Source organism: Catharus ustulatus, chromosome 17 (genome assembly GCF_009819885.2).
Source record: "Catharus ustulatus isolate bCatUst1 chromosome 17, bCatUst1.pri.v2, whole genome shotgun sequence".
Taxonomy (NCBI): domain Eukaryota; kingdom Metazoa; phylum Chordata; class Aves; order Passeriformes; family Turdidae; genus Catharus; species Catharus ustulatus.
Window position 1 is genome coordinate 6556120 of NC_046237.1, and position 10607 is coordinate 6566726.

Below are 10607 nucleotides of genomic sequence, written 5' to 3' on the forward strand. Positions count from 1 at the left end.
TGGGTCTGCCCAAAACCAGCCACAGCTCCCAGTGCTGGGTCCCTCCAGGGCACTGCTGCACCAGTTTCCTACAGGCATTGCCCCCCCAAAGGCTGCTGTAGCATGGTGGGGTGCATGGTTTTAAAAAGCACCCAGAGCTACTCAAAATACAGCCTCTCAAAGGGCAAACTCCTGTTTCAAGAGAACAACTTTTCATAAAAAATGGTTAGCATGCTTATCTGGACCTCTCCAGCCCAGAAATCTTCTCTGTCTCTGCACCAGGTCCTGCAAACCCACAGCAAGCACTGCAGGGATGGATAACCTCAGCAATGAAAACCACTCATTTTGGGTATATTCATGTATATTTGCAATTATCCTTAAAACTCCAACTTGTGCCTTCTATGAAAAAGTCCTTAGAAAATCCACAGTGTTTAAAGTTTTTGAGGATCTGCTCCACTCTGGTGACTTTTAATGTTTACAGGCTTTAAACATAATTGTTCAATTGCTCATGCCCCGAGATGTCTTCACCTCAGTGCCCAACTTCAGCTATTCCCAAGGCAGAAACAACCTCCCTTCCCCTTCCAGGCAGTTACTGTGGGAAAGCAGCTCAGGGAAGCCAAGGGATGCTCCTGTGCTGCTGCTCCCTGCTTGGGGAGGAGATGCTTGGAAAGTGCTCTTCACCTTCTGAGTGTCAGCCCTGTCCCAAAGGGCAGAGCCAGCCCAGCAGCTCCTGAGCTCTGCAAGGGCAAACACTGCACTTCCAGAAATCCCCTTTGACAGAGCCTGCCAAGAGGGGACACTCCAAACAGAAACCCACAGAGTCCTTTTCTCCTTGGTGGAAATACTTGTGGGGAGTGGGAGGGGGCAGATTCCGCTCCCATCTCTGAAGGGAGCAGAAGGGATGTCCCAGCCCTGCTCTCTGCCATCACTCAAGACCTGGCTCCCAGATCCCAGAGAAGAAACTCTCACATAAATTCATTTCATTCTAGAAACAAGGTATTTTGGGGCCTTTCTCCACTCCAGAAACGTTTCAGAGCCTGTGCTTATCACTCCACTTCTCTGTTCACACCATGATTCTCCTCTCTAAGGCCTGGGCTATGGATTAGACTTCTACTTTTCAAAGGTAAACAGCATCAGAAGTGATAAAAAATATTTTAAGATGGGAAGTTTCATACAATCCAACCTTAAGGGTGCCAGAGACAGCAGTGGACTCTGACCACACACCCAGGAAGAACAGCATGGCCACATAAGTGGATTATTCTTCATAGAAAACAGTAAAACACAAGAGAAAGAAGGAAGAGGCAGAAAAAAAGGTGGAAAGAGTTTCTTGACAGCAACTTCTACCCTGTCAAAACTCCAGAAATACCTGGGAACTGAGAGGCTGTGTGGTCCTTAACCCCAGGCTGCTAATCTTTTGCTGTAGGAGAGTAAAGCCAAATAAACCTGGAGTGTGGGCACCTCAGCCTCCCTCCTTGTCCACACAGCCAGGGAGCAAACAGCCTCTGCACAATAAATAACCCAAAAGGGGATTTGCTGGGGACAGAAGAGTAACACACAGTGCTGTGCTCCCAGCTCTGGAACTCTGAACCTGGATCCTCCATGCTCAGCTCCCGTGGATGAGAAAGAGGGACAGCTACGAAGTGAGGACAGGAGATGCAGGAAAGGGCTCTAACAACTCAGCCACAGAGTTTACAGCTGGAAAAATAAGCCCTTCTATTTACAAACTCACACAAACTCACAAAACAAAGGAAAGAGTGGGTCCTGTACCCCACTTTGCCATTAAAGTTCCAGATCTGATTTCCCCGTGCAAGGCGATGCTTCCCCGCCTCTCCCTCCCCTCCACACGCATCATTTCATGTCTTCTGGGAAGCCCAGCCCAGCCCTGGCTCCAGCCTTTCCTGTAAATCCTCCGCTTCCCCTGCCTCGCTCTGCTCTCGGGGGGCAGAGGGTCCCGGTCCCCGCAGCCTGTGAGAGGGGGGCGGCAGCATCCCCTGCAAAATAAACCCCCGAGGCTGCAAAAGGAGGGCTCTGATCCTCCCTGGACAGGGGGGAGAGACCATTTTACATTACAGACTGATTTTGTGGGTCCAGGAGTGTAACCTCTCCTGTCCTCCTCTCCTTTGCCCTGATGCAAAACTGCGGTGGGATTTCAGGAAGGGAGAAGAGTTTCTATTGCTGAGCTCTAAGGCTGTGTCATTCAGCCTCTCCTGAGAGTATTGTTGATTTAAGGTGCACTGCTCCCCCCAGAGCCCCAGAAGAGCAGCGTGTCCCATCCAGAACCCAAGTTTGGAGGCAGCACCCCAAAGCCGAGCCTGCCGGGGGGTGGAGGGGGGGTTTAGTACCGAATGCTAAAATGGCAGCTGCTCTGACGCCGAGCTGCGTCTTGCGAAGTCAGCCCTGCCCTCATCATCATCATCATCATCATCATCATCTGACTGCCGGGAACTGCTCCGGCTCCCGGGGCTCTGCGAGACGGGGCGGGGGAGGCGCAGAACCGAGACTTGGCCTGCCCCTGGCCACCCGCAGCCCCCATTTGTGACTCCGGGGTGCTGGGGACAGTCCCGGCCCCGCTGGGCATTCCCCGGACAGAAGGCACCTGTGCCCCCTTCTCTCCCAGCCCAGCCCGGGCCACTCACGGGTGTGGTCTGGCTCTCCAAAGCAAGAACCGGGAAATGCAGGGGTGGCAGGGGCTGCTGTCCCCTGCTTCGTGTTCCCCCTGCCTTGGGGACGAGGATGATTCTGGGGGTAAAGGGCCCGAGCAGCTCAGACAGACAGGGAGTGGAGGTGGTGAGGTGAGGGGAGAGTGAGGGAGGTTTGGGGTCTCCAGGATAGGGGGTCCTCGCCCACGTCCAGCCCAGGATTTGCCGAAAGGAGAGCGAGCACCCCGGTCCCAAAGTCACCAACGCCACCCTTGGCAGTGACCTTACGCACCATTCCCAGCGGGACCCCGTCCAGCCGGGCCGAGCCCCAGGACCCCCGGGAGGAGAGAGGGGGCCCAATCTGTGTGTTTGGGACAGCACGAGGTGTCCCCGCTGCCCCCTCGCTCCCCCAGAGCCGCCACGGGACAGCGCCGATGCGGGGAAGGGGATCCCGCTCCTCTCCTGGCACCGAGCAGGGCACAAGCGGCGCTGCCAGCCCAGACCCCTCCTGGACGGGACCCCCGGGAAATCACCAACCCCGACCGCGGCCACCCAGCCCGGGGGAGCCGGGACTGCTCGGTACCAGCACCCGGGACAGAGCCGGAGCCGCGCTCCGGACCCAGCTCCAGCGGACACAAGGGACAGCTCCCGTCTGCTCTCTGGGAAGAGAAAACCCCAACTTCGCAGAGCTCTCCTACTCTTTGTGCGGCGGGGATCTCACAGACACACAACATCACTTGGAGGAAAGAAAAAAAAAAACAGAAAATAAAGAAAAATAACAAAAAAAAAGAAAAACAAAAATTAAACCAAGGGAAAAAAAGAAAGACAGAGGAAGAAAAAAGGAAAACCAAGTTCTCCTTGTTCTTCCGAAGGCAGGTGAAGGAGGGGAGAGAAGGGGGGAGGGCAGGCAGGTTTGAAAGAGCCGAAGGGGACAAGTTGTGCCCGGGTTTCCCGGCGGTAGCAGCCGGCGCTGGTTTGTGCTTTGCAACACGCGCCTGCTCCAATCTGCGCCGCTCGGGAACAATAAACAGGATCATACAAAGAAGTGGAAAGGCGGCATCTTTGCTTCTGGTTTCTATGACAGCATCAGAGAGAGACAAACCAACTATAAACTCTAATTCCTAGATTCCTCCTCCCCCCACTCCCAAACTCCCTTTTGTCTGCCATTAATTAAAGTGGCCATATGGAAAAGGCTGATAATAACAGCAGATGAGCCAACGAGAGAGAGGGAAAGGGAAAGAAAGAAAAAAAAAAAAGAATAACTAAAAGTAGCGGCAGGGCGATGGCGAGGGTTTAGCCGGGGCTTTTCGCACTTGTTCTCAGCGGCTGCTGGAAGCGAGGGGGTTCAATAATAGCGGGAGGAGAGCGGCTCCCTCGCACTGCCGGACCGAGGGGGGCAGTGGGCAGCCTGCCCCCTTCCCCTGCCCAGCTCCGGGAGCCTGGCATGCCCCAAACCTCCTGTCCCGAGAGCGCTGATCCCCAGGAGCTGCCCCTTTGTGTGGGAGAGCTCCGAGGGTGCCGAGCCCCCTTTGGGGCCGAGGAGGGTCGGTCGTACCCGCCGGCAAACTGCACCCCAAACTCAGCCCAACCGGCCGGGGTCGATGGCAGCGCAAGCACATCCTCAGGATCCAGTCCCCTGCCCCTCACTCCCTCTCCAAATAACCCACGGAACAACCACCACAACAAACTTTGCTAAAATTGATAAAGAGATTAGCCAAGCAAAGCCTCTTCCGAGCAAGCTAAAAATAAGAGCACGCAGATTTCTGTCGTGGTCAACACATAGAGAGAAATCCACCAACATGGCACACTTCCCTTGTGCCTCGCTGCTATAAATAGAGAACTCTAAAGTAGGCAATAATCGGAAAGAAGAGGGAGGGAAAGGGAAAAAAAAGGAGAAAAAAGAAAAGTCTGGCAGTGGCAGGAGGGAGCAGCCGCCAGCCCTCCGCACCCGCGTCCCCGGCCGAGGGGCCCGCGGAGCTCCCAGCGCCCCAGGAGTGCGGAGCTGCGGACTTGGGCTGGAGTTTTGGCAGGAAGGGGCCTGGGGTGAGGGGAGCGCGGAGCCCGGTCCCGCCCGTCAGCACCTCCGAGAGCTCCGCGGCCGCGGGGCCGCCGCCGCCGGCGCAAACTCCTCCCGGCGCCCGGGAGCGTCTTCTGCTAACACCTCCCTCCGGATAAACATCCACCGATCTCGCGGTTCACAAACCCGGCAAGCATCCTCTTCCAGAGATATTCAGAAAGTTTCCCGGTTGAATGCGACGTTGTGCTTTTTGTTTGTTTGTTTGTTTTTTTGTTTTTAATAAATCTCCTCCTTTCTCATCTTATCCAACCTCTTTTCAGTCAGAAGCATAACATGTCCACTAGCGTCTCGCAGCCGGCGAGAGAGCGAGAGAGCAAAGATGGACCTAGGAGCATGATGATCATCATAAAAATCCCCTCGGTTCTCCAGTGCAATTTTCAAAACAACAACCCAGCCTTCGTGCTGTAAAGGCGAAACGCCTGCGTCTGTTTACATCAACTGTGTGCTCCGAAAGCCTTTCCCCTCTGTCTCAATCCAAGGGAGGGGAGGGGAGGGAAGGAGGAAAAAAAAAAAAAAAAAAAAAAAAAAAAGAAGTGGAAAAAAAAATAAAAAAAAAAAAAGAAAAAAAAGCCAGCATTATGTGCCTTTGTCAGCGAAAGAACATAATATTGACTTACCTTTCCCCACAGCTATTGTCTGCCCCTTTACAAAATGACATCACGGAAACCAATCATGAAATTTGCATGGGGGAGGTTGTGGGGGGAGAGTTCTTGGAGGGCAGCCCACTTCCCTACACCAGTAACACGCGTGTAAGACGGGTTGTTGGTTTCAATTAAATATCTGATACTCCTTAGTGTGTGAACTCTTAAGCCTGCTAAAGGCAATGTCTCATTTACTTAATGACCGCTCTCATTAATGGAAATGGCACAGAGGGGGCTTGCTGCGCCTTCCCTTTGTAAATACACTACCCATGAACCCTTGGGGTTGCAATATATCTGTTTACTCTCTGAGGTGAAATAAATTTACAGTATAGCATCAAAGAGAGCGAGCGAGAGAGATGGAGCGGCTGCCTTGAGTGCACCGAGAGTTGGGGCTCTCCAGCCCCGCCGGCCCCTCTCTGCCGGCGCTCCCCCCTCCCCAAGACCCAGCAGAAGGTGAATGATTTTACCCGAGCTGATTCATAATTAATATGCACGAGGCTCGGGGCTCCTCTGACAGCAGCAACACAAAAGGACGGCGAGCGCGGCGAGCGCCGTTCCGTGTCCCCCCCGCGCATCCCGGCGCGTGGTACGGCCCAATAATTCCTAATAGCAGCAAGCAGCGAGTGACAGATGCCCTGGGTTAGCACAGCTCCAGCGAAAGTACTTTACAATATTTATTGGTGGTTAGGAAGATGACCTATCACCATAAAGAACAGACTGGGAAATTTATCGCCTCTATGAACCTGGAAGTATTGCATATTAGCTGATATACATATTCAAAAGGCGGTGGTTAAAAGGTGTATAAATATTTTAATTTTTTTTCCTCCCCTAAAAGAGAGAGAAAAAAAAACCCACAAAAACAAACAAACAAACAAAAAACCCACAATGTATCGGGGAAGGTGGTTTACATTTTACATTATGGATGTTGGGATGGGTAGAACAATATAAGGAAAAGTCCTAAAAGAAAACGCTTTAGGGGGTGGTTGATAAAAGTGTACATTCTTGCGTTATGCATTTTTCTTCCCAGAAAGAATCATACTTTCCAGGAGTTAACATCATCTTTCCTTGCAAACGCTTGTTTCGGGGAGATCCGACCACCCCGGGAGGAGAAAGCCCTGGCCGAGCTGGAGGGAGGGAGGCTCTGGGGAGAGAGCCCGGCAGGAAGGGCATTAACACATCCCCTCGCTGCCCGCTGCCAGACGGGAGCATTAGCACTTGCATTGCAACTTTTCGGAAACAGCGAGGGAAAACACAGCCAGGCTGCAGCCCCACGGGCTGGGGAGAGCAGAGGAGAGGGGGGAGCGACACTTTTCTACCCAGCGCTTTTCCCTGCACCCTCGTGCCATCCCCAGCACCACCGAGACAATTAAGACTTCCCTGTCATCTTAATGAAGATTTCCAAAAAGATGCGGGAGCTCACAAATGGACAGAAACCCCAGGAGTCCTCGGAGAGCTGAGGCAGAGCCTGGCAGGGAAAGCTGAATCCTGCTGAGGATGCACTCTCCTATGGGAAACTCCAGCTCCAGAACTGCGGGGCCCCAGGCTCCTCTCCAGCTCACCCCCACCCTGCAGGGTTAGGTGCAGGCAGGAGTGGGACAAGCCTCTCACACTTCCCAAAACCTGGCAAATTGGGCTTGGGTGGGTGCTCCGGCAGCTCCATGTCACTCACAGACCATTACGGGGCACATGGCAGGAAGGAGGGATTCGATTTCCCGTCTCGGAAATTTTATTGATGAGAGGGTGGCAGAAATACTAATTTTAAACTGTTGAGGCCGCTTTGGAGGTTGTTAGGATGCCCATTTCCATGGCTTGCCAGCCTGGTGTGCTCCTAAACCATTAACATAAAGGAGATATTCAGCAGAGAGTACTCCTGAAAAGCTGTTTTCTATCTCCTTTGGACACACCACGAAGACAGGGATATTTTACATCCTAAACCTTTGGCATTCAGAAATTCTATTAAACTCTTATCTGCAGGCAGCAGGCCTGGTGCTACACTGCATCTCCATTGTTCTGCACCCGCGATAGAATCAAAGGGAGGGCTGGGTGGACTCGGCTCCCCTCCGCTCACAATGCTGCCTGCTCCTCTCCACCGCTGTTTCATTTAGAGCCCTAATGCTAAAACTTGAGAAACAAAAGCACAATAGATTCGGCTGGGAGGCAGCAGGGAAGTGTGTTTACTTGCGTGTGCTCCCCCATAAATTGGAGCACACGCAGCCTGCATGGATATGAGCACACACATGTGCCTCTCCGAGCGTTAAGAGAGGGATTTTATTACTGCTGCTGTTGCATTTATTAACACGCGACGCACCTACGAGCCCTAAGGCAGCTGACAGCTCTGATACCATCCGGCTGAGCTCTGGGCTGCCAGAGGGTGCTTGGCTTTTCTTTGTTCCCAAACTCGCCAGGCTTCCCTCTGCTCCCCTCCCAAAATGTTTCAAAGAAGCGGCGCTCTCCCCGGAGTTTCTCACTGCTACCAAACTTCAGCAGCAGCAGGAATTCCCATCTCGCAGCCTCCAAATTCTTTCCTACCCCTAGAAAATTTCCGTCTCGGATCAAAAGCCCCACGGCCCAGGCTGGAGGAGCCCGCGGGGGAACGCGAGGCCACGCGTGGGCTGCAGGCGGCGGCGGGTCAGCACCACGGACAGCTCCGCCTGCCCCTCCTCAGCCGCTCCGACCTTTCAAAGTGTTTTTCAGCTTTTTTAAAATAGTGTTTTTCCCACACACACGCCCTAAACCTCTCAAGAGTCACTCCACAGCTGTTTCAGCGAGAGATAATTATCGTGCGTTTCCAGGTCTCAAAGAGCCGTCGCTTCCCTAAAGGGAGCCGTGCAGCTGAGAAGTCTAAAATAAATGTTCACGTATTTTCATCTTCAGGGGGTTTAAGACGGGGGGTCCGAGAGTCCTTGCCTGCAGGGCGGCTGCAGAGCTGAACCCAGAGAGGATTTTTAAAAGCAGATTCCCTTCACGCCCCTCCCCTGCTTGCCATGCCATTTTTTTCCCCTCGTGTTTTCAGTTCAAGCTCTTCAAGTTTGAAATTATTTAAAATAAAACTCCATTTGCTTGTGTAAACACAGCCACAAACCCACCGCACTGTGTTCCACTGCCTTCTTTGAGTCTGTTTCAAAGAAAATTAGATCTCAAACTTTACGCATTCGTAATTGGCACCAACTTCTCCGGTTACCAGCTGGGGGTGAAAGATTTTTTTTTTCCTTGTTTCTTTCTGAAAGCTTCTATGCAGATGGGCTGGCTGCCTTAATGCCTCAGACTACAATTAGTGCTGTTGTATGCCGAATAGAAATGGCCAGCATTAATATTGTATATGGAACAGCTGAAGGGTTGCGAAGAAACCTGCCCACTACAGGCCCCTGGCAGATGGAACAACATGCACAGGCACAAAAAAACTTTTAATAACCCTTTGCTCACTCTCCAGCGCGCCCCTTCGCTCCGATTTGGGCGGGTCCTTCCCGAAGAGTCAATGCCTTTGTCTAAGCCAAATCTAGAGTTCTTTTCTCCCTCAAGAACAACAATTGGAGCAATCACCATCTTTTGCAAAAGGCACCTCGCATTATCCCAAAACTTCCTCCTTTGTGCCTCGGCTAATGCAGGCTCTGAAACACTCACCCAGCTGAACGAGCACGAACTAACTTTTTATTTAATAACATCTCCCTCACCCCTTTATTATCCAGCAATGTGCAAGAGGCGTGGAAAAAGAGCCCATAAAGCCAAACCAAACCAATGACCACCACCCCCTTGCCCAGCAGAACTGCCACCAGAAGCTGCAGAAAACAGGATTTTCTTCTCTTCCCCCTCCCCTCCGCTCCTCGTCCTTTGTGATTAGGTGAGACCCGCGGCAGCGGGGACAAAGCCCCGCCGGTGCCTCGGAGCAGCAGCACCGGGGGCCGCGCACCCCCCGCACCTGAGCCCGGAGCGCAGCGAGGAGGGGCGGGGGTGACACGGGAGACCTGCGCCCCGAAATATTCTCGGGAACCCCTTTCTTCCGCCTAACTGGGAGAAATACTATAGCACAAGGAGGGATAGTTTGCGGATCCGTATTCCCCCGCCCTCGGCCACCGAGCTCCTTTGCCAAGGCGTGACTTAGGCAGGATTGAGAAACTCAAGTGTTTCAGAGGAGAAACGAGGGACACGTTAAGGAATATCCTCCCTCCGCTCCCACCGCACCCCCCGCATCCGCCGGCACACGGCTACGAACCGAGGAAAGTCCCGCAGAGCTTCATCCTTGCCGGGTGGCGGTGGCTGCCTGGCCCGGGGTGGCGGGGGGAGCGGGCGCGGAGCCGCCCGGGGTTACTCCATCATCCCTGGGAAAAGTTCCCGTCCGGAGCAAAAACTTATGGGAGGCGGTGGCCAATGGGGCCGCGCCGCAAAATCCTCGCAGCGCACTCGGCGGCCAATCGGGTCCCCCCCGCCCCGGGGATGCGCACCCCCCTCCCGGCCCCCCCTCCGGGCTGCCGGGGGGAGCAGGGGAGCGGGACCCGTCCTCCCCAGCGGGCGGGGGCTCCGCGCATCCCTCCTGCCGGGAATTAGGGGACAGAAGTGACCACGGGCACATCGCGGAGCAGGGGGTGGTGGGGCAGGCACACAACCCCAGGCGAAGCATCCCCAGAGAACCCAGTCGTGGAATGGTTTGGTTTTTACAGATAAACTCATTCCAACCCCCTGCCACAGGCAAGGACACCTCCCACTATCCCAGGGTGATCCAAGCCGTGTCCTACCTGACCTTGGACACTTCCAGGGATGGGACAGCCACAGATGCTCTGGACAACCTGTGCACACCCGAGTCCCAGCTGACCCTGTGGGCAGGGACAGAGGCCACTGCTCTGAGGGCAGCCCACGGGCTGGCAGGGCTCTGGACAGCCAACAGTCCAGTCACTGGCCTCCCACATGCCCAAATCAATTTGGAAATGCACGAGTCTAATGATGGTCACATACAGCCTGTTGGATGCTTTGGTCAAGTCTAGGGTGTACTGGGGAAGGGAAAGGGAGAATTGGTTCTGGGAGAGATCCAAAATGGAAGAGGATGTCCCCCTGCCTCAAAGGACAGATGGCAACATTGGACTGAACTGATCCCAGCTGGAGAAAACTGGATACAGGCCAGCAAGCAATGCTCTCATTGGCCTCCCAGATGGAAAAGCAGAGAAATAGTTACCAGGAAATAATAATAATAATAATAATAATAATAATAATAATAATAATAATAATAATAATAAAACTAACCAAGGTTAGCACTGAACTTCGATATCCCATTGGCTTAGA

General features: G+C 53.4%; 1 protein-coding gene across 4 annotated transcripts in view; it reads right to left on the bottom strand.

Annotated features, from left to right (window-relative positions):
- The window catches only part of MYT1 (myelin transcription factor 1), a 64113-nt gene extending 54477 nt beyond the window's left edge, over positions 1–9636 (bottom strand). For 2 of the 4 annotated variants that reach the window (XM_033074924.2, XM_033074923.2), the window contains exon 1: positions 9547–9636. In XM_033074924.2, coding sequence (XP_032930815.1) covers positions 9547–9571 — 25 coding nt within the window. In that variant the 5' untranslated portion in view covers positions 9572–9636. Of the gene's footprint in view, positions 1–4699; positions 5160–5312; positions 5531–5803; positions 5855–9546 lie in introns of those variants that run through there. The other 2 variants (XM_033074925.2, XM_033074926.2) reach the window with 2 other exon arrangements.
- Positions 9637–10607: the final 971 nt, after the last annotated feature.